General features: G+C 35.4%; 1 protein-coding gene across 12 annotated transcripts in view; it reads left to right on the forward strand.

Annotated features, from left to right (window-relative positions):
* LOC132140080 (peripheral-type benzodiazepine receptor-associated protein 1-like) overlaps window positions 1-25,342 on the forward strand; it is a 107,760-nt gene that overhangs the window by 36,591 nt on the left and 45,827 nt on the right. For all 12 annotated transcript variants that reach the window (XM_059548880.1, XM_059548884.1, XM_059548890.1 and 9 more), the window contains 4 exons: window positions 20,172-20,279; window positions 21,222-21,350; window positions 22,964-23,140; window positions 24,206-24,358. In XM_059548880.1, the coding sequence (XP_059404863.1) occupies window positions 20,172-20,279; window positions 21,222-21,350; window positions 22,964-23,140; window positions 24,206-24,358 (567 nt within the window). The remainder of the gene's footprint in view (window positions 1-20,171; window positions 20,280-21,221; window positions 21,351-22,963; window positions 23,141-24,205; window positions 24,359-25,342) is intronic.

The following is a 25,342-nucleotide window of genomic DNA, read 5'->3' on the forward strand; positions in this document are numbered from 1 at the left end:
TGATTACTGTAATGCATTGCTGGCTGGAGTTTCTAAAGCTACCCTAAGTAAATTACAGTTGGTACAAAATTCAGCAGCTAGAATTCTGACTAGGACCAGTGCAAGGGTGCACATTACACCTATCCTGGAAAAATTGCACTGGCTTCCTGTTAGTTTTTGTATTGATTTTAAAATTCTCATACTCACTTATAAGGCCTTGAATAATTTGGCCCCTCAATATTTGTGTGATCTTTTAACCCCCTACACTCCTACATGTGGTCTACGCTCTTCTGGAGCTGGTCTTTTAACTGTCCTAACAACACGGCTAAAATCTATGGGTGATCGGGCTTTCTCTTCTTTGGCGCCTAAATTGTGGAATTCCCTGCCCACTGAGATTAGGAAAGCAGAATCGTCCCTTAAAGGAGCATTTCACCCGTGGGAACATTGATCTTCATTGAAAGTGGGTCATATATGTAGTCGAAATCTATTAAAATTTTCGAATGTGGTGCCTTTTTGACCGAGTTATTACAGAAAGTAACTTTAGGGCTCATTTGTATGGAAAACCACAACTCCCACAATGCAACACTTTTGCACAGCTCCACAAGCCACTCCCACTTGCAGGACCCATTCGAGAAAGTGTCGGTAGGCTGTTAGGCGATATTGTCTACAAGACATTGTGGACACAGTTTGCGATGTATGGTATTTACGTGCCACAGTAGTAAACAATGCCACAGTAAGCTTTTTGTGCATTAAAAAAGGTACTGCACAAACAGTTTACAGTTGACGTTACGTAACTTATTAACCGGGAATCATTTCGTGATAATAATGGTTGAAGAAATTGTGTACATTTCACGAAATGAATAATAAATAAAATTGAAACACTTACTTTACAGTTAGACGTCCATTTGTCCCTGCAGGCTTCGGCTGGCGTTTCCAGTTTACCTTCGGAATTCTGAAATATGTCTCCAGGACGCCTCTGTCCATATGCGGGGCGAAACTAGGATGGTTCACAACGCAAACATCCGTGTCCTTGTCTGCCTCAGACATTTCTTTGAGGAGAAATTGGCATCTTTGAAATTCTTGGCAGCAGACGGACTCTAGCTCTGTGTCCGTAGGCGCACAACGAGAGCACAGGCACCACCAGTCCGCACCAGCTCGAGCACGCCCGGGCTCCTCGGACGCGACAGGCAGGTCTCCGGCCTCGGCTGCAGCCGCCGCCTCCTGTTCCTCCTCTGCGCTATATTGTGGCTCGTATAGATAGCCACGAACATCTGTTTCGAGCAACAGACTTTGAAAATCCTCTTCTTCCATATCATGAGTTGTTCCTCCAGCCATTCTCGTAAATCTGACTCCATAAGCGCTTGTTAGCTTAGCTACATAGCTTCCAAACAAGTTGGCGGATTTTCATTTTCGTTTCTGTAAGTTTAGTCCCACCCACTGATCTGTAATAGGCCTGTAGGGTGAGTGGGTCCCACCCCCTGGAATAATAATAAGCTAGTGTTTGTAGTCTCTACACTTTTCAATGAATTTTGACTTCCTGCTTATTATGACGCAAAATGGCGATTTTTACGTCATAATAAGCAGGAAGTAAAACACTTAAATCCTTATTTCTCCCATCTCAGGGAAAATAAAGGAAAAATCCATGATCATTATAATATATGACTGGGTTTCTAACAATACAAAGCTAAATGCAAATGGGTGAAGTGTCCCTTTAAAACATACTATTTTAGGATAGCTTTTACATGATTCATGTGATTACTTTGTTTGTTATTATATTGGCATTCTGTTTTATTCATATTTTGTTTGATTAGTTTTTACTGCCTGCACTTATGTGTTTCTTTTAATTTCATTGTTTTATGTAAAGTGCTTTGAGATGCTACTTTTAAAGGCGCTATAAAAAATAAAGTTTATTATTATTATTATCATTAATTAATACAATTTAATTTAACCATTAAAAAAGGAGTTGAGAAAAAATTGAATTTGGGAAAAAATAAAACTGATTTCATACGGCCCTATTTTAGTACTTTGATAAAATGCGTCCTTATCTAGTCATGCAGCATCGATTTACTCTAATTTGAAAATAAGCTTAATCTCCAACTGTTTGCCAAATGAGAGAGAAAGTTAAGACATACTTTCTCTGGAATCTGTTAGCATTCATCAGTCAGTTTGGATTGAATCGTTGATATGCTTAAATGCAAGAGTTTATTAAATAAACAAATCACAGTTGTGTCCATCAATGTTGGAGGACAGACCTCTTCACCATTATGAATGAAAAAGCATTAGTGCTGTTATTCTTTGGCATTTTTTTTTTTGCAGCTCTGTGGGTGTTACAGACACGAGGTCAGCTGCTCCGATGAGAGCTCATGACACCCTACTGTGTTAATGGAGCTATTAATGTGTGTTTATTCTATTATGGTTCATTTGGGGTCTGCTGCATTATAGTAATGCACTGAATGTGTTTCTGCACACCGAAGACCCATTGGTCGATGGGAATCCCTTACTAAAAGTTACATATGACTAGATTTTCTAGTGGAAGGTTGGCACTTCATGAATTTGATTATAGTAATATTTTAATAGAGTGCAACAGTGTCCACTCACTTTTCTGTGAAGTTGTTTCTAGAAGTGTTTTTCTCATTAAAAGTCATTATTTTTCTCCTGTAGGTATTTAAGTCAGTCCTTGTTATAGAGTTATAAGCCACAAACTTTGATTTGAAACAAAAAACAAAACAAAATCGGACATAAAGACCAGACTTAATGACTTTACTGAGGCAAAGAACTACAATCCCATGAAGCTTTGCGAATGATGTAATCAAATTTAAAATGGTGAAATATAAAACTATTGTCTTGCTTTGTATGTTTTGTATTTTCTCATTGAACATATCATATTCAACATATCAAACATAACAAAAACTGGTGTGCAAACAGTATTTCATGTTGAAATTAATCTTGCTTTGGATAAGCATCTAATAAATAAGTAATTATTTGTAAATTGGTTAAATGTAACAAGATGTAAAAATAACAGAAAAGGTAATTGTGACATTTTATCTCACAATTTGGAATTTTTTCTCGCAATTCTATTTCACAATTCTGACATTTTTTTCTTAATTATTTTCATCCTGTGGTGAAATCTAGCTTCTTCCATAGTATAATGTTTGATTTTTATTTGATATATATCGATTTCGCTTCTCTTTCTGTGTGCATAAACTATGTGTGTGTGTGTGTGTGTGTGTGTGTGTGTGTGTGTGTGTGTGTGTGTGTGTGTGTTGAAGCTTTAGGCCACTTCCATAAATATCATCCGTATCCTGCTGTGAAGGAGATATTAGGCTCTCGATGTGAGGTGATGTCAGGCGTGGAGTTTGTAGTGCTGTAGGAAACACATGACCAGATTAAGGGTTTAGGAGCATTTGAAGCGGTCGGGGTCTGGGGCGGTTTGGGGGTGATGGGATTAGAGGGCAAATACAACCCCCGTTCTTAAACAAGACACTAGACCCAATTACTGACCCGTTGTGAAATACATGTGACGATCTGATGGCTGCGTCTTTTGCATGCTTCATGTCTAAAGCAGAGTCACTCAGCAACGCTCTGTAATTGTGTTGATAAAGCAGCAATCATTCGGAGTTAGTCGATTTCTGTGTTTGTTTGTGTGTATTGATTATCTATTTTCCTGTTTGACACCTGATGCTTTGATACAATCCGAATTGTACAAGCGTACAATCAGTCCCTTCTGCTCACTAAGTCTGCATTTATTTATTTGATAAAAAATACAGGAAAAACTGTAAAAATTGTGAAATATTATTACGGTTTAAAATAAGTGTTTTCTGTGTGAATCTCTGTTAAAGTGTAATATATTCCTGTGATGCACAGCTGTATTTTCAGCATCATTCCTCCAGTCTTCAGTGTCACATGATCTTCAGAAATCATTCTGATATTCTGATTTATTGCCCAAGAAACATTTCTGATTATTGTCAGTGATGAAAACAGCTTCATATTTTTCTGGAAACCGTGATGCATTTACATTTTCTTAGGATTCTTTGATGAACAAAAAGTTCAAAAGAACAGCATTTATCTGAAATAGAAATCTTTTGTAACATAAATGTCTTTACTGTTACTTTTGATCGATGCATCACTGCTGAATAAAACTGTTGATTTCAAACATCATAGTTTATGCATGTCCTCTTAAAACATAAAGTACAAGTCTTGCACATTTTGTGATTATATGCGATTTGCATATTTATGCATAATATGCATAAACGTATTGAAGTTTTGAACTAATAAAAGGTACGACTTGACCTCCTCGAATGCAATGCAGTCCAGTTTGGAATAAAAGCATAATATTGAATATATTAACTGTTGAAATGCTTTCTCCAAACTCGAATATACGCTGAGGAACCATACTGAGATAAAAACACATCAGACCACCCAAACGAACCAAACTGACATTAACCACACTTGACAACTTGTCAAATTGGGTGTAAAAACAGCCTCTGTGTGTGTGAAGTCATGTGCTGAAGTCAGGTTGTAGGTTGGTCATTATTTAAGCGATGACCCTGGTATTTGCATTATATTAGCATGCGATAACAAGCAGCATGAGGCAAGGACAGGGCAAATAACTGCATTAAAGATCTGCTGTACTCACTGCTTTTGAGTTATTCCTCACTGATGGGGTCATGCTTCATTATCATAGCATGGATTACAGCAAGGGGGAAACTTCTGAAAATAAAGGTCTGGAGCATTTCAATAGCCGTAACAATGGTTCCTTTTGTTTGTGTGTGTGTGTCTGTGTGTCTCTGTGTGTGTGTGTGTGTGTGTTTTAAAGAAGTTAATGCTTTTAAACAGCAAGGATGCATTAAATTGCATAAAACCAAAAGTGACATTAAAGACAATTACAATGTTGCAAAAGATTTCTTTTTCAAATAAATGCAGTTTTTTTTACTTTATTTTCGTTCCTAAAGAATCCTAAAAAAACATGCATCATGGTTTCCAAAACAAAAATCTGAAGCAGCACAACTGTTTTCAACATTGATAATAATCAGAAATGTTTCTTGAGCAGCAAATCATCATATTAGAATGATTCCTGAAGATCATGTGTCACAGAAAACTGGAGGAATGATGCTGAAAATACAGCTTTGAGCACAGGAATAAACTACATTTTAACATAGAACACACTTTTACTTTGTACTTTGTTCATTCTAGCTACGTGCAAACTTTTTTTATTTTTTTTAATTGCATGAATGATTATTCAACTGATCGGTCTTTTATATAAACCTACCAATGCATGTGTACATAGTCTAGAAATTCACAACATAATGCAGACAGAATTGTATTGACTTCTAGATTCAAGGGATTCAGAGATGAGTTTGACCTGCAGCGAAGGATTTCTGTGGATTATCATCATCATCTTTAGCTATATGGTGATGTGTGTCAAAGCAGATAGCGTGCACCTGGGGCCTTGTCCAGTTTACCCTCTTCAGTGCAAAGCGCCTGGAGCAGACAACAGTTAGAGGGCATGTGAGTGAATGTAGGTGACACAGAGATGTTAGCGTGTGTGCTGTAAAAAATGGTCAGGATGAAATTGGATGGAGAAACCTGATGTGATTTTAGTGCTGCTGATGTCTGCATACTTCCTCATGAAACCCCCAACACACACTCACACACACACCCGTGACAAATCACGTGAGGGAAGCAAACGGCACTTAAGGGTCTCTCTTCATGACTTATATATGAGTTTGGGGGGTTGAAGATCGTATTATCCACCACCAGTGCTGCTGAAACCTCTGCCTCAATATTGCACAGGTTTCATTTTAGTTTTCTGACTGTTTTCCATAGTGAGCTACATAAGCTGCATTTTAATGCAACATATGTGTAAATAAATAGTTTTACTTCATTCAGAATCAAAAAACCTTGATCAGAATGTGCTATTTTACCCAATATTTGCATGCACGTTTTTTTCTTGTACATTATTATGCATCTCAAATAGCCCTGTCAATCTTAAGCATTATTTTACTATCATTGAGATACTATTATAGTTTTTATTAATGTTTAGTCAGTTTTTATTTTAATTTTAATCTTTTGTTATTTTTAGTTTTTTTTTAATGCCTGCATAGTTTTTATCAATCTAATAATATTTCTGTATTTTAAATTTATTTGGCTATTTCTGTGTTATTTTATTGTATTTATTGAATATTTATTATGTATCTAAATACACGTGTGTGTGTGTGTGTGTGTGTGTGTGTGTGTGTGTGTGTGTGTGTGTGTGTGTGTGTGTGTGTGTGTGTGTGTGTATTAGGGGTGTAACGGTACGCAAAAATCACAGTTAGGTACGTACCTCGGTTTTAAAGTCACGGTTCGGTTCATTTTCAGTACAGTAAGGGAAAGAAATGCAAACATTAAACTGCAGGTTGTTCATTACTATAAACTTTTTTTAACAATTTGTTTACACTTTTTTTAAATACTTTTTAATTAAATATATATAAAATAAAAAAAGAATAAGAAATACTGCTGTAAAGTTCTCCACTAAATAAAATACTCTGTCTCAAACCAATATCATATAATAAAATATAATGAAAAATATAAATAAATAATTATGATTACAGTGCAGCATTACCAATCCCAGCTTGTAGGCCAGCTCATATTTAAAAATATATATAACTTTTCCAAAGTGTAAAGTGCAGCATCAACAGTTTCAGTTTTGAGACCTGTTCAGATTTCGTTATAGTGTTGGACCGATCGGAATTAAGAGCAAAGGTCTGTTTAAATGCGACGGGTGCTGCGTTTGAATTACAATCGTTTTTTTCCTAGTTGTAGTGATGTTCACACTCGCGTGATGCCTTCTGAAAACCTTAGGCCGATGACACACTGGCATATTGCACCTGTCAAACACTGTCAATACTGTTGACGTTGTCTTTTATCAGTAAGCTTTATATTTATGCTCAACATGAAATATAGATATTGTTGTCGTAAAGACAAGATCCTGGTCTGTCGGCGGCCTCCCTCTATGTCACCTACAGTAGCAGCAGCGCGTCAGCGCCGCGTCAGGCATGATTCTGGTGTGTAAAGACACAGAAAACGCGAGGCAGCCGTAACGCAACTGACACGCAGCAGAAACGCCACGCTCACGCCACGCAGCAGTGTGTCACCGGCCTCAGAATCAGCTGCAGGGCGGGATTTGCGCTGAACGCGGAGACTACCACCACTTAATATGTTCATTTGGAAAAACGAAAATGTACTTATGTTCCGCGCACAAAATACTGCATTCGGTACACACGTGCACCGTACCGAAAGCCCTGTACCGAAACGGTCCGGTACGAATACACGTACCGTTACACCCCTAGTGTGTAGCCTATATGTATGTGTATTTATATATATATATATATGTGTGTGTGTGTGTGTGTGTGTGTGTATATATATATATATATATATATATATATATATATGTGTGTGAGTCTGTGTGTGTATGTGTATATGTGTGTTTATATATATATGTGTGTGTGTGTGTGTATATATATATATATATATATATATATATATATATATATATATATATATATATATATATATATATATATATATATATATGTATATGTATATGTGTGTGTATGTATGTATGCATATATGTAATAAATGGTGAGTAAAATATAAAAAAAGGATGCATATACTTGCTAGTGTGTATGTAGGGGGTTGCTTAGAAGTCAGCTACCTATGTAGGCTGTAGACAGCATGCTAGGGAACAGAACTGTTGTGTTTCTCCTTATAGAGGGATCCAGGAGACCCCGTACTTGTCCTCAGGGGCTTTTTGGGTTGTTTTTCATTATCTTTCCAGTGTGCTGCTCGTTTAGGATTAGATTTTGAGTCGACCACACTAGTCTGGGTTTTCAATTAAATGCACAGGCGTTAATCACAGCTCAGAGGAGACGTGAAAGCATGTGGTAAAGCAGTCAATATTTTAATCTTATTATTTGTAATAGGTGCTGATGTGAAGATCAGGGAGGCAATAACACAGACACGCGGTGTGGGGGTGTTTAATTATACCGGCGGGGTGTGTGTGTGTGTGTGAGTGTGTGTGAGAACACGTGTGTCTGGCTTTGTTCAGCTCCGCAGACAGATGTGAGCTAAATAAATTTGCAGTTTCCACGCAGACTGTATTTTTGTTCTTGCAGTTGTTGTTTTTTAGATGTGGACCATATGCTATAATTATGTAATTGTCGTTTCTTCCTGTATGAGCATTATTTTCAGTATATAGTATTATCTATTTTGAATTTTATTTTAACTTTTATTTAAAGTTTTAATTTTTTTTCTTTTTGTTTTCGTCCTTTTTTTATTAGTTTTTTTATATTTCTATTTAGCTTCATTTTATTTCTGTTTTACTTCAACTTAATTTCATTTAGTTGCCAAGCCAACACTTCTTATTTTAATTTAAGCTTCTGAAGTTTTTTTGTTTGTTTGTTTTGTTTTTATCTAATATTTTTTCTAATATTTATATTTTATTAATTTCTCAGCTTTGTCAGAAAACAAAAACAATGGCCCCTTTTCACAGAATGTGATGATGCATGACGCTTTTTTGTGACATCAGTATTATTCTCCTCTTTTGGAAAGTCAGAAATGCAATTGTGGATTTATTTTGCTGTTGCAGCAAATTGGTTTATGTTAGATAAAGTTTCCTTTCACCACTATAGAAGTTGACCCAACTGTGATGAATGAAACTCTAGTGAGGTGAATGAATGACTAGTGCTCCCCACACACAGATTCATGAAGTACATAAGAGAACAATATCTTGTATCTGCATGTGGTTGTGGCATCATTAACAACAGATGATGACATCCTTGTCAGAAAAATGGTAGAAAATGGCTATTACAAACTAATTTCTGCTTGCTGTTGGGGCAGAATAGAAGGGGAGTAGAATAATAAAAAGCTATTAAGGTGTAGAATATGATCTGTTTAACATGCTGTAGAGTAGCACACAGAACTTAATGACTTTTATTCACAGCACAGTGTGGAAATACGACGGCGTGGCTCACTGTGTGGGTGTAGGTCACAGGAAGCCGTTCGCTGGATCAGGAAGCTTTATTCTCTGCTCCACATCCAGCCTCACAGATCTGATTTGAAGAGCACTTGGTACTCAGACAGCAAAAAAGAAAAAAAATCACCACTTTATTTTTTTTTCCTAAACCACTAAAACTTCAGGAAATTCAAGGACTTCATTGAGGGGAGCTGAGTGCAGACATGCGTCCGTTTGAAGTCTGATGAAAAGCAGCACAGAATATTAATGCAGTCATTTTTTAAGTCTAGGTTGCATGCAGGGAATTCAGACTGATAGTAAGGAGTCTTAAGTATTTTTGCTGATACATATTTTTAATAATATAGCTATAATAATATTTTTATTTATTTAACGCAGAGGTGGAGCCACCCTTCTTACAACTGCTGCTTCTGTCTCTTTATTTTTTCTTGACAAGAATTATGTTTCCTGTCCTGTCAGCGGTACACTGTGCTCATAGCACAGCTCTTTAATTGCACGCACAAAAGTTTCCATGAGCTTTGTGTCAGCATAACTTCATTGTGACTTTAGCTGCAGACTCATGAGAGTATTCACACTGGAAGTGTTTGTACAGCGTCACAGCAGCGGCTGTCTTTACAAAGAAAACTGTACATTTGTTTTTAGAAGTTGATCAGTTATAGACTTGAAAGATTTAAAGTCTTGAGTTCCTTGTGTGTAAAAATCAGATTGTCAATGTGCACAAATCCACACAGAGCAGCATTAAGATTTTATACCATTTTAGGATTTGTGTAAAGATAATTTAAGCATAGAAAACCCAGGAAGAACAGGTTAAATGGGGAATTTAATTGATTTCAATTTGGGATTGCCCTGATTCTGTAGTGTGCTTCAGTTGTGCGGTTCCAACAGGACACAGACACATTACTAAAAAAATGTGCTTATATTTCTGTATGGCACTGATGGGTTTCCAACACCAGCTGATGTTTCTGGAAGCTGTTTTTAAACCAGGTGAAGGACTGTTGAGGTTTCTCCTAATTTAAATTCTTCCTAGTCTGGACAGTCGACATTTTTAAGACAATTATTTCGTAGTGAAAGCGTTTCGCTCTGGTCGGAAATCACATCTCGCCCATCACATCCACTCCAAAGCAGGACAACACAGATCCCATTCCAATTTAGATGATGGAATGAAATTACTCCGCATTCCAAGGCATTCCGACAGCGAGGATATAGAATTCCGTGTATAATAGGAATTCCCTCAAGGAAGAATTTTTGGAATGAAAAAAAAAAAATTGTTTATGATGGTGGAAAACGAACAGCGTCTCATTGTCTTGCAGATGTGGTGATTGTTCTCAGAAGCAGGTTTTCGCGTCACAGACACTAATATCCAATTCTAATTTATATTCTGACACTTTAGACAAATGCAGCCTGTTTATTTTTAATGGAAACGAATCACAGGATGTATGATGAGATGGGAGAAGGGGTGAATATAATGAGCTTTATTGTCTGGTTATTGGAGTATATTTTAGGACGCAGACGCTCTTATCACAGTCATACACATCAGCGTCTCTGAGCTGTCAGTCATGCATCAGCAGAGAGTTTATTCTTGAATGTTAGGTTGACTAAAGCTCCTTCACATGGAGCTTATTTAATGAGCGACCTCTCATACACACACTTGTGTTTAATGTCGCTCCAGCAGTCTTTAGAAACAACACCTGACAGTTTTATTCACAGACCTGTAGAGATGCAGATTTTTTAGTTATAACTCATAATGCAGTGATTTATGAATGCACACTGAACTCATTGCAGCATGACCACAGCTGATTGTGTTTTACACCGTTTTCTCTTTGCTTTGCTTTCAGATAAAGGTCAGTAATTTTGTGTAGACATTTCTGATTGTAAATGTCATGCACTGTTTTGTCTGAAACAAGTTCTAGTGAATGCTGAGCGGTATGACCTTCAGTGTTTTGCTGTATAGAGAAGCAACTGTGTCTGAATGATCAGTGTCACGCTGCTCATACTAATGCTGCACTTCATCAAAATAACGCTGAAGTGCTTACTGTCTGTTGTCAACGAAAGAAAGTTTAAGTTCTCTATATTATATTTTTCTAAAATACTTAATTTTGTTTATTTTAAAGGAAAATATTTAATTATTATTATCATTATATTTTTGTATTTTTTTCATTACAGTATTATATTTTCCTTAAATTTTATTTTTTATTTTACAGTCAAATATTACAGTAGTAAATATTTAATAATAAATTATTATTATTTTGTTATTGTCATTATTATAATATTATTTCACAGTATATGTTCTTAAATACTCAATTGTTATTTTACAATAAAATCGTAATCAATAAGATAGACCTCCGGCATCTCTCTTCTGTTGATTTCTCAATCTCTGAACAATCTTTTAGATTTCTATGCTCCTATCAGAACTAGAACGGTCATCTTTTTGTGATCAGTTCCCTGGTAAACTGGTGAACTGCGAAAGATGAAGACAGCTGGGTGTGTCCTTGAGCATCACTTTATGGATTCAGGACTTACTGTTTACAGGCAAGCCTCCAGAGAGCATCAGAAGGCCTATGCGAGGTCTTTGAGAGATGCACGGTCACAGTTCTACTCCAATATCATTAACAATAGCCCTGGTAAATCCAAGCAACTTTTTTTCTACTCTCAGTTACATCCTTAAATCACGAACTCATTGTCATTCAGGAGCTAGAGAGGAGAGGTGACCGCAAAAAAAAATTGATAACATCCGCTTCGACCTATCCAGCTCCCCAGTCTATCCCGACTGTAGACCCACATCCTGGGAGCTTCTGGTCCATTTAAAACAAAATAAACAGTTTGAGAAATTCCAGTCTTGGTTTTTCTCTGGACACAACACGAAAACAGCCCTGGTCAGGGTTACGAATGACCTACTGATGACGGCAGATGTTGGCTCCTCATCTCTTCTTATCCTTCTGGATTTGAGCTCAGCATTTGACCCTGTGGACCACAACATTCTCCTTCCTTGTCTGCACTCCACCATTGGTCTCTCTGTTTCTGTGTACAACTAGTTCTCATCTTACCTCACTGGAAGAACTGAGCATGTTGCATTAGCAGAGGTTAAATCCTTCACACAATGTCACCCGTGGTGTCCCTCAAGGCTCAGTGTTTGGCCCCATCCTGTTTATCCTTTACATGCTCCCCCTCGGTCATGTAATCAGCCAGCATGGAATTTCTTTTCATTGCAACACTGATGACACTCAACTCTACATCAAGACCAAGTCAACCTCGTCCGCTCTCCTGCCATCTTCCACTCTGACCCCCGCCTGGAGGAAATAAAGACGTGAATGAAGCAAAATGTCTTGCAGCTAAACAACTCAAAAGGATATTTCAATTTCAACATCAGTTGCCAGCCTGTGTGTTAAAATGGACTCTCATCTGACCTTTGAGGACCACATTAAGGCCATCCTTAAAAATATTCTTGTTTGCTGTAACCCGACCGACCCTGTCAATTTAGCACCGACTCAATTTTAAATTCTTTTTGCTTTTAGTCCGACCGAATTGCCGATTGTAAATTTGCTTTAAGACCGACCAATTATTTTTTTACTCTTCAAACAACTAATACAAACGCAATAAAATACTATTAATTATATTTAAGTAAGTATTGTAAATATATAAATTGCCTTGGCCTACATACAAATGAAGGCTATCTTCTTTAATTAAAAAAAAACCCTTGACGTCATCTGTGTTTAGCCTACACGGATATCACACTGTGGCCTGTGCGTTCGCTTTGTCTCATACTCTCACTCACTGTCAGAGTCAACGGTTCGCGCTTGGTAATGATGGCTGCGGCTGCAGTAAACTGAGGTTTGCGGTCACTGTTCAAAGTCATACGGGTTCGGGCACCCTAATACATCTATCGAAAAAATTCATTAAAACACTCGACACCGCTTTAACGTGGCACAAAGTTCTGGAAAAACTGTGCCCAGATCTTTTCCCATCCCTTCTCCTCTCTAGTCTAAAACCGTGACCGTGTCGACTGTCACTTTATGTTCGAAAATCTATTGCACGAATCGATTGGACCAACCAACACAAGTTTCAAAAACGAAAATAAGAAAATGATTTTAACAACCTTTTCTCGGAGCGCGTCCAGGTTTTTTTTTTTTTTTTGAACAGGCGTCACACAGCAACTGCAGCTTCGGACAAACACGCATAACAGCAAATAATACTTCTGCACAATGTTTCTCTTTTTACAACAGAAATGTGAATTCTGCCAGTATTCGGACAGTCTCATGCATACAGATACAGATTCGGGCTAGAATCGCCTAGGGCTGTAAAAATAGCTGAAAAAACTAAATTCAAAGTTTTTACTTAAATATGATCAAAATTCGAATTGTATTAAAATTTTAAATGCATAATTTCAGTTAGGGTGAAGAAAAGCTTTTTGCTTCTCTTCTGAGGCTCAAGATAGCGCATTGAGCAAAATATTACTGCATGTTTATTCAAAGCATTAGAATACATGACTGTGAAAAAAACATATTTAAAATAACGTTTATGAACCAATTATTATTAATTAAGTTGCTTAAATAATTATAAACAAAACAGCATCACATATGCATGCATTGTTAAATAAATAAAAAGGGCGGAAAACCAGTCACACAGGATACATAATTTCATTTAAAAACATGAGATGCGCGAAATATGCGTTCTGTGTGAACGGCTTGGTTTCAGTTTTGATGTAAACAAGATCTTCTCCACATTGATTTTTTTTTTTTATTAAGTGGCTTCAACTGGATAGGCTAACATAACCTTATAATGCAATGACACATACATCGTCATCGCATCTCGTGCGCGTACACGAGGTGAAAGATGAGAAAGCACCTAAAATTCATATGTGCATTCGAATGTGGATTTTTATTTTAAATTCGACGAATATTCGGGAAAAAGTTTTTTTTGATAGCCTAAGTAAATCGCCTATGCTATTTTCTTTGTTGTTGTTGAAATTTAATCGTAAACACAGCCATGTTGAAGCCTGCAGTAAATGTTTTGCATTATGGCAGTCCACTCTGCTTATGGTTTTTCGAAAATGTTGGAACTTCTGTTTGCCATTTTGCAAGTAACTTCACACCAATAAACCAATAAAATATTTAAAGCAGCTGTACTTGATGTGCTCTTGTGTTTATATAAGATAATCACTGAAAAACGGCCTAGAGTCCAGGGAGAAATTAAAAATGCATTGCTAGATAGACATGAAAGTAAAACTGCATAATATGATGGTGTTTCCCCTTTACTCAGAGTCCCACATGTCATTTTTCTGCACCACCAATAGTGGGTGAAATTAGAAAAATTTGAACTTCATTATTATTTTTATAAACATTTTCTTATGCCCTTTTGAAAAAGCAATTATTCAGCTTTTTGTTTTCATGCACAATAGTGGAAGAAAGCACAGGTGATTGTGTTTGTTACTGTTTTGTTGTGTGAGTTATTTTAGCATCAAGATATTATTATAGATTTTATTATTATATTATAACATATATTATTATATCTAATTTTGAATCAGTTTTTATTTTCACATTTTCTATATTCGTTTTAATTTTAGCTAGTACTTTTGTGGCATTGTTTTTTTTAGTAGTTTTGTTTAAAAAAAAAAACAGATCTATATAGTTTTTTTATTTATTTTAAACTTGATTTTAGTACATTACCAAATTAAGATGATAAATAATAATATCATTAGGATATTATTATAGTTTTTATTAATACTTTAAAGTAGATTTATTTTAAATGTTCTGTTTTCTTTTTAAAAAGTTTTAGTAATTTTTGTTGTTTTTGTCATTTTTATTTTTATTTTTTGTTTGTTTTAAAACTATGTATGTCTATATATATATATATATATATATATATATATATATATATATATATATATATATATATATATATATATATATATATATATACACATATACATATGAGTTATATTTGAGTAATTTTTAGGACACCAAGTTAAACTAAATTAAAATGAGAAATGTTTTCTTGGCAACTAGCTGGAAGAAAAAAAGTTAGTTTATTATTTTTAAATGTATTTCAGTTAACAATTATTTTAATCAAACTGTTTTTATATGATTTTAGTTATAGTTTTACTTAACTATTATAACTCACAGCAAAATATATGAGATGAGTCTCTGTCTCATTATGTGACATAAAAAAAGACTCGCTCAGTGGTAGAGTATTGCGTTAGCAGCGCAAAAGGTTGTGAGTTCAATTCCCTGGAAACACACACACACACACACACACACAAACATAACCCATGTCCCCATTTTTCAAAACACTTATAAATCATACAGAATTAGTTTTTTTGAGAAAGTAAAAATGCACAAAGTTTCCTGTGAGGGTTAGGTGTAGGGTTGGTGTAGGGCCATAGAATATACAGTTTGTACAGTATACAAACCATTACACCTATGGGATGAACACACTTTTCACAAAAACAAACGCGTGTGTGTGTGTGTGAGAATGTAAGGATGTTTTTATGCTGCCCTAATTAGACCCGTCATCTATCTGTCTGTCTGTCTGTCTGTCTATCCATCTCTCTCTCTCACCCAAACTGAGTACGTTTAAAAATCCCACTCTAGTTCTAGACTGTGAACCCAGTCAAGTATTTCTGGCTCGTCAGTTTGACAGTCACATCAAAACCGATGCCTGATATATTCTCAACTTATTATTCATCTCACAGCGCTGTCGCTTCTCACTGCTGGAGTCTAACGGAGAGTCCTGAAAATGAAAATCCTGCCATTATTTACTCACCCTCTTTCCAAACCTTTATTTCAGGACTTTTTCAGTACTATTTTAGAGTTTATTTCTTGTGCAGAGACCTCAGACCTCAAAGGGTTAAAATTCTAACAATGAGGGACAATTTTCACTATTCCATAAAATTATTATTATTATTATTATTATTATAAAATAACATTATTATTCTTACTTTGAAAAGTAGTGTATTTCTGTATTATTTCGACGGGGTTGAATGGAAGTTTCTGTGTAAATGATACAGCGATAGATTTTCTCAAATGAAATCATAGTTTGGTAGGATTTTGCTCTTTCTATATAATAAAGTCAGACCGTGATGCATTTGCATTTACATTTATGCATTTGTGATCCTGAAGCACAAAGGAAGTCTTAAGTCGCTGGGGTATATTTGTAGCAATAGCCAAAAAAAACATTATATGGGTCAAAATTATTGATTTTTCTTTTATGGCAAAAATCATTAGGATATTAAATAAAGATCGTGTTCCTTGAAGATATTTTGTAAATTTCCTACCGAAAATATATCAAAACCTAATTTTTGGTTAGTGATATGTATTGCTTAGAATTAATTTAAACAACTTTAAAGATGATTTTCTCAATATTTAGATTTTTTTGCACCCTCAGATTCAGATTTTCAAATAGTTGTATCTCAGACAAATATTGTCCGATCCTAATAAACCGTACATGAATGGAAATCTTATTTATTAAGCTTTAAATCTCAATTTCGAAAAATGGACACTTCAGACTGGTTTTGTGGTCCTGAGTCACATTTAGCAGACGCTTTTATCCAAAGTGACTTACAATATTGGAGTACAATCAATTCGTCAAAGAACTTGGACTTTTCAAGCTCCAAAAAAAAAAAAAAAGTAACATAAAAATATAATAATAATGCAAATTTTGCCGCCTTCTGTAGATTTAATGTCCTCTCTATGTTTAATAGAAGAAATGACATTATGATGAGCAATTGATAACAGATTTCAGGAATTCAAACTATTTCTGAAACAGTTTTAAGCAATTAAAAACATTCGTTCACTGCATGATTTTGTTGTATTTGTGTGCTCTTTTCCATTTATGCCATGAACAGGGATAATCTTTTTCCTTTCAAGGACAGTTAGTCACCCACAATATGGCACAATAATGAGCTCAGATTTGCTCCGGCAGACCTTTGTTAGATGAGCTTTTTTTTCTCCTGCTGAATTTGGTCTGATTAATTGACTTCCCGTGGAGTTCTTGGCTGAAACGGCCCAATTTGTTAAAGACGAGTCTTTGTGCTGGTAACCCAGGGGCCGACGCACTTCAGGAAAGAGCCCCGAAACATTTGCACCTGAATCTTGTGTGTGTCTGTCAATGCAGTAACAAATGCAGAAGTCCAGCGGACCTCAGGAGGAGTGATCAGAGGAACATTTCACCCAAACATGTGAATATGTTCTTAAACAACAACTTTTTATGTTTAAGAATCATTACATTTTGAGAAGCTAAAGTGAGTATTTCTAAGAAAAAAGAATTGTGAGATGTAAACTTGCAATTGCGAGTTATAAAACTTAGCAATTTCAGACTTTTTTCATAATTGCAAGCTCACAATTACGAGTAAGATGGAAACTTGGAATGTATTTGTAATTTCAGACTTTTTTCCTCACAATTGCAAGCTTAGATTTTATTAACATTATACATTTTTTTTTTATAATTCTCATTTCTCATTTATTCTCAATGTGATTCTCGTTAAGTTAAAATTACAGTAATACAGTATTTAAGAGTGAGTTGTCATGAAAATAATGCAATAGAATGATGCACATTTTAAATCATAAATCACATTCAGTCTGATATTATAGTTATGATCATTTAACAAAAAATAAGAGATTATATTTTGCAGAATGAAAATGAAGCCTCTTTTATAACCATTCAACTTTTTTGCATTTCTAAGACTATTAAACACATTTGCACAAGTGACCGCGCTCTTAAACAGTACTTAAAGTGTATAATGGCGAACAGGTATAACTGCAGAATAACTCTCATGAATATTATAATTCGGCTGATTTAGAGGTTGTGGCTCTTATTGGGGTCATGTTTCATTCCTAACTCATATACTGTAATCTTTTGATGAAAAGCAAAAGAGGAAATAGTTTGAATGTTCATTCCGCTCAAAAAGAAACAAGGCTTTCAGTGAATATCAATTTATTTTTGGGTCTGTTCCTCACAATTTCTCTTTCTCTCATATGCTTTAGTTCAAATGCCTTAAGAAGCTGTGAATTCAGTGCACTTTAAAGATCATTTTTGTTGTTTTTATGGTGTTTTTGCAGTAATGTAAATACATCTGTACACATTAAAGTGCAGTAGAAACTGTAATATTGTGCAACATTTCTATCATTTAAAATAACTTATTATTTTCTATTTGGATATATTTTAAAATGTAATTCCCTTTATGGTGTTTTTGGAGCCGTAAAATAATAATAAGATAATATGGGACTGCACAATTCGTCTAAATAATATCGAAATTATGATTTGGCTTAATCACAGAGGCTGCAATTTCATTTAAAATGTAATTAAATTTGATTGATTGATTGATTTTATTTAGTAACAAACAGAAACAAATAGCAGAACCACCTTGATCTGAGGTGAAATACAAATAATTAAAATAACATAAAAGTGAAGTATTATTATTTGTTTATATAATGAATAATAATAATAACAATAATAAATAATAATTTTGATTTATGCAACCCTGCATAATTATTCAAAATAAAATAAAAATTTTGGAATAATAATTAAATATAAATGTAAAATGCAATATGCAATAATGATAATAGAAATTAAACATATAATTGCATAATCACAACATGTTGGCCAAAATCTGCAGCCCTACAAACCTGTATTTTAATTTTTTCAATTGCTCTAAATCACAGTTTTTATCATTTAAAAAAAATCCAAGTTTTTCCACAAAACCTTCATGCTATTGCTGCTGTATTGTGTTCTTATGCATGTTAATGCACAGCCCTGCATTGTGGATGAGGATGGGATCTTTTCTCCGTTGTTTGTGGTGTCAGTCTCTTTGGCTCTAAATATAATCATGCATATCGCCCCTAGAGTGATCAGCAGACGTCTGGATTGGCATCTGTACAGTCAGAATTAGGATGAGCGACTGGTTATTGCTTCATCTGATGCAATAGAAACACCCAATAGACACCAGCAAAAGCAGTGTGTTGTGATTTAATCAAACCTGATTCTCTTGTGCTGCTAAAAGCTGTGTGTATATTGCAGAGGCATCAACATTAGAGTGAAGATGAAGCTGAAGCACTGTAGTTTTAATGCTTTGTGACATGATTTTGTCTTTCAGTCGAGATAAAATAAGACAAACCTGAAATGTTTTCAGTGTCACATGATCTTCAGAAATCATTCTAATATGCTGATTTGCTGCTCAAGAAATACTTATTATTATCAATGTTGAAAACAGTTGCACTGCTTCATATTTTTGAGCAAGCTTTAATACATTTTTGTGCTGTTATGAATTTTAAAAAAGCATTTATTTGAAATAGGAATCTTTTGTAACATCTTTATTGTCATCTTTGATCAATTTAATGTGTCCTTGCTGAATAAAAGTATGAATTTCTTTAACAAAAAGCATTGCATGGTGTTTTGCAAAAATGCGGCATGCTGTATGCACTGAAAACACCCTTCATCCTGAAGTGACACATGAACAAGTGTCATGACATGAACAAAACACACACGCTCTGCTGTAATCAAAGCTGTACCCCTTCAGATTCGGATAGTCAGACATACTGACAAGCTGCGCAAAACCATGATCATGTTGTCAGTGAACACCAGCTCTGTGTAGTAAATGCTGCTCCATGTGAAATCATGCATGTGTTGAGATTTACCACTGATTACAGAACCAGCTTTACTGACAAGATGTGCATTAAACATCAGCCCATATTTACCTAAAACATCCCTTCACTATGGTAAAATCAGGCCTTGTACAGGCATTGAGTGATTTATGTCAGCTCTTTGCATCAGAAGTTTTCCGTCACAGGGAGGAGACTGCATACACATTTCTGACATGTTGGTCAAATTGATGTTGATTCCACATTAGTTCCTGAATTATTTATTGCACATTTGGTGCTTCTGTAATCATATTTATTGGGTTTTTCAGTGGAGACCAGCATCTTGGCTGATATATGTTTCTTTACCACGATTGGTTCTGTGCCTAAAACACCCCTTTACTTTCTAAAACCAGCGCTTTTATGAGGTTATTCTGCTGTATTTTCCGCTCTGTGCATCACAGGGTTTGTCTTCTGTATCTGGTTCTCTCTATTGCTGTCTTTCTCAGCTGTGACTGATACAGTAAGGCTCCACGGCTCAGATGGCTGAATGTGTGTGTGACGTCGTGCTAGCACTGAAACTGCTCTTGTGGTGTGTTTGCTCTGGTCAGAATGGCAGGGATCACGGTGTCCTGGTGCGTCAGAACTCAGAGCTGCTGCGAGCGCTGGAGGAGATGGAGAAATCATGCAACGCTCTCAGAGAGGAGAACAAGATACTGGTGACTTCTTCACTCATCCGCCATGTGTGCATTTGTCATTTACGTGATTTGTTTGTTCAGTATATTCAGTGCAAATGATGAAAATGTAGAATTTGCAATGGAACATATACACACACACACACACACAGTAAACTGTGATATATTATACCCCCAAATTCAGGTTTGACTGTATATTTTTAGACACTATATATCTATTTCTCTTTTTTACACACAAACAAAATATATAGTTTTTAATTTTTAACTACAAATTACAAATTTTCACTATTAACTGGCGTTAGCGTGCATATTACTATAATATTGGCTGTTTATTAGTACTTATAAAGTGCGTATTAATGCCTTATTTTGCATGAGCATATTTTAGATCAGTTAATTCTAAACTACCTTGCTAACTGTTAATAAGCAGCAAATTAGCAGTTTGAGGCAAAAGTCAAAGTTCATAGTTAAAAAAAATTGGTCCCCAAACTAAAGTGTGACCAACTTTTTTTACTTGAAACAAAATAAACATTAAATTAAATTGAATATTAAAAACGTTTCTCATTTTATGTAGTTCAATCTGAAGTACTAGTACTAAACTACAAGTAATAAGGAAACATTAACTAAAACTATTTAAAGATATTTAAAATATAGTAATAATAATGACAAAAACACAACAAGATTGCGAAAATTAGTCAAAACAGAAAATATTAAAATAAATGAACTATAATAGTAATTATCAATGATACTCAAACAACATTGCTTTATATTATTAATCCCTTTAAATTTTTCATCTTTTTATTTTTCATATTTAATCACATTTTAGCTTGTGTGCTATTCTCAATCTGTCCTGGTGTGACACTTTTTTTAATATCCAGTTTTTAAAGACAAGCTGCACTGTTTCTGTGTCAGCACTTTCAGTCTCTCAGATTCGGTCTTTGTTCTCTAAATCAATCCGTGTTTCCTCAGAGGAAGAGCAGTTCTCCAGAGACCGAGGAGAAGGTGAAGAGGTTGAGGAAGAAGAACACGGAGCTCGCCGTCATCGCCAAACGTCTGGAGGACAGAGCACGAAAACTACAGGAAGCCAACCTGAAAGTAGTGCGTACACAATTCTGCGTCTTCACATGATTTAGACTGAAGAGTTGCATGATTTTTAGCACTTACACTGCAGATTGTTTCATGCATGGGTCAATTTTGAGGCTATTTTGCTTTAGGTTGGATTGCCTTTTAGCTCTCATTATGAAGATGTTACATGCACTACACACTTTAAAAGCGATAGAGGATAGGTGAATGCTTACAAAATACATTTTTAATACATTTTTGATGAAACTGTTTCTTTATTTAATCACTGGACTGTTGTTATCATCTGCCCTTCTGCCTTTGCTGGATACTGAATCTTGTCTTTTAGCATCTGTCCTGACCTGAGCAACCTGTCCGGTGTTTACTAATCTCATTCATTGCTCTCTTTTGTCGCAAATATAAAGCCAGACCACTGAGCTTTTAATGTCTAGTCTTGATGTTGACTTTGTCCTGAAAGACTGGGACTAGTTAAATACCTTGCAGATCTATTCTTAAACAAGCTTCTGTTTCACAAAAACACTGAACTTTTGATGTAGAGCGACAAAACTGGTTACATAAGACAAGACCATACTGCTCACAATGCTGTAGTAGAGAAGAGAATGATGACGTGTGTGTGTGTGTGTGTGTGTGTGTGTGTGTGTGTGTGTGTGTGTGTGTGTGTGTGTGTGTGTGTGTGTGTGAGAGAGAAAGAGAGAGAGAGTTTGGACATAAAGACAGCGACTGTCTGTTACACTGTAACTCTAGTCCACTTATACGGCCACCTGTCAGCTCCCAGGTGCTCATGGGTAATGAGCGACGCTCACAGCACAACACCTGTTACACACACACACACACACACACACACACACACACTGGACTACAGGCACACCCTCTGTTCCTAGATCAGCTGATTCTGTCTTTGAGTTTGTGCTCTTTTATTTAGTTCACATGTCAAAATACTAAAGATATGTTTTACAGTGTTTTCAGAGGAGTGTTGTATTGATTTTCACAAACATTTTACTTTACTATATTAAAGGTCCTCTTCTTTTTAATAACATTTATTTGCAGTTAATATTGCAAATATGATAAGTAATCGTTTATAATAATGATTATTATTATTAAGTAATTAAAAATATTTTTATTATTGTTATTATTATTTTAGCTTTAGATATTGTGTCTGGTTTTATAAACTTTGTTTAAAAAGAAAAGTGTGTAAATTGTTTTCATGGCCGTTCAAACCAAGAATGATAACTATTTTAGCATCCAGATCGAGTTTTTCAGTCAACACTATATTAAAGTTCCTGCTCTTTTTGTTTTTTAATTTGGAATTCTTCTCTAACCTTCTTTTTTTCTTTTTTAATTTATGTTTTTATAAACTTTATATTAAAGTGTCATTATTGTTATAGTTGTGCTGGACTTCACTGTTCAATTAGTGATGACATAATTTGTGTAATTTACATATCGAACTCTGATTGGTTTAATTTGTGCATTTATTGCAAGCACTGATATTTCCTTCAGAAAGTCCAAGAAAGCATCTGATTGGCTGGTTCTTCTCTCTGTCAGTTCTGATTGGTGGACTGATTTGACTGACAGCTGGAGTATTTCATAGCACTGTAGATGTTGAAGATGACTCCTCTATAACCTGTTTCCAGGTCAATACTCCGATGCCGGTGAGAGCGGGTGCTGTGGAGCAGTACAAGCGAGCGTTTGCCCGTCAGAGAGCCAGAGACCTGGCGCAGCACGCAGACACACTGTTGTGTAAAGACAAGCAGATCGCAGCGCTGCAACAGGAGTGCAGACAGCTGGAGACACGGCTGGGACGGGGGACGGTACACACACACACACACACACACCTCCTCACTGAAGCCATTGACCACATCACTAGTAGTCTTACTTTAATGAAAACTGTAACAGAATCTCAGCTAGAGCTCAATCCTCAGAGTCTTCTTCAGAGTCTAGTCCGCCATAGTCCTATATTTATTTATTTATTTGTATAATGTTTTTATTTGATGGCTATTTATTTATTTTCAGAATAAGAATTGATCTGTTTATATTGTTTTTGTTTTTTTTCTTCTTGTTCTTAAAAAGATCTTCAAATATCTGACCAGGTAAATTATTTGTAATAATTAAAAAATGTAAAATGATTTCTGAGTAGTTGCTCATATATTTCAGCTTTCAGTTCCCTCTTCGTAGTGTTCGATGTTGATTATTGCAAACAATTTTTAGTCTGGTTTATTTTATTTTATTTTATTTTATTTTGCCTGCAGCTACATTGCATATATTTCAGCTTTTTTCACATTTCAGGAGTGTTCGATGTTGATTGTTGATTATTGCAAACAATTTTTAGTCTGGTTTATTTATTTATTTATTTTTTATTATTTTTATTTTTTTTATGTATTTATTTATTATTTTTTATTTTATTTTATTTTATTTATTTTAATTTTTTTTTTTTTTTTTTTTTAATTTATTTATTTATTTTTTGCCTGCAGTTGCATTGCATATATTTCAGCTCTTTTCACATTTCAGGAGTGTTCACTGTTGATTATTGCAAACAATATTTAGTCCGCCTTATTTTATTATTTTAATATTTTATTTTTCATATCATACAGTTAAAAAAAATCTTAAAATATCTGACCAACATTCTGTTTGTAATTACTTAATATCTAACATGATTTCTGTGCACTTGCTTATGTGCTCTCGCTCATTTTCATTATAATGACTTCTGTCTCCACCTGCTGGAGATGTCATGTACTGCACAGAGTCAGCATTGACTGCACATAAATTTGGAGTCTGAACCTGGCATAGAAATTAATTTGTCACACCTCAAAAAGCTGTGAGTGTCTTTGAGTTGACTGATCTTCTCCTCTCTCTCGGTCTCTCTCTCTCTGTCTTAGGGTCCTGTGGGCGTCAGTGAGTTTGAGCGTCTCCTGAAGGAGTCTCAGAAGGAGGTGCTGCGTCTGCAGAGACAGCTGTCTGTCACCTCCAGCAGAGACCAGAGCAGTGTGACCACAGAAAACCCTTCAGAGAGACAGGGCCGAGACGGCAGGGTGAGAGCAAAAACAAATGCTTTCTGATACAACACAGGATGGTTTTAGTTAAATATAATAACCTTGGTCAACATTTTTTATTTTCCCTTTCAGCCCTCACTGTACATATTGTTCATTTAAAGTGCAATTTTTGGTTTGATTTAAAGGCAATTTTTAATTTTGTATAGTTTATTTCAGAAAATGAGTCTAGTTTTGATTATTTTAGTGGTTGTTTGTCTTTTCTATGGAGAACCTCTGGCCTTCATCAAACTAATCAGTCTGGAGTAATCCTCACAGTGCACTGGTAAACTGATGTAATGCTGTTAATTCTCGGCCATCCCTCTGTGCTCTCAAGTGTTATTGATATTAATATTACGGATATCTACAGGATTCTTCCTGGGCAGAGTCATCTGTTCTGGGAAAACGGCTAGTCAGGAGTCAGATTATTGTGTGTGTGTGTGTGTGTGTGTGTGTGTGTGTGTGAGAAAGAGAGAGAGAGAGAGAGAGAGAATGCTTTCCTGTACCTGTATTTAATACTCAACCAGTGATGTGAGTTTGTGGTGGAGCTATCTGTTCAGTGGCCAATGGCAATAAAGGGTGAAGCAGGTGCAGTATGAGTGTTTAATTAGCACAATTTATGACTTTTTTCTGGTTAAGTGCTTTCAGTGTTGCAAAAATGATCACCTTTAATGGTAAAGTTTACCCAAAAATTAAAATGTGTTCATCCTCAGGCAATCAAAGATTAGGATGAGTTTGTTTCTTCATCAGATTTGAAGAAATGTAGCATTGCATCAGTGTCTCATCAATGGATGCTCTGCAGTGAATGGGTGCCGTCAGAGCGAGAGTCCAAACAGCTGATAAAAACATCACAATAATCCACAAGTAATCCATGTGTGTGGATTTTGAGAGACAACAGAAAATTGACTTTTTCACCCAAGGAAGCGTCGTTATGGAATAATGGACTCATGTTTTGGCCAGAAGCAATGGTTTAAAGTTAATAAGTCT

The sequence above is a fragment of the Carassius carassius genome, chromosome 4 (assembly GCF_963082965.1).
Source record: "Carassius carassius chromosome 4, fCarCar2.1, whole genome shotgun sequence".
Taxonomy (NCBI): Eukaryota; Metazoa; Chordata; class Actinopteri; order Cypriniformes; family Cyprinidae; genus Carassius; species Carassius carassius.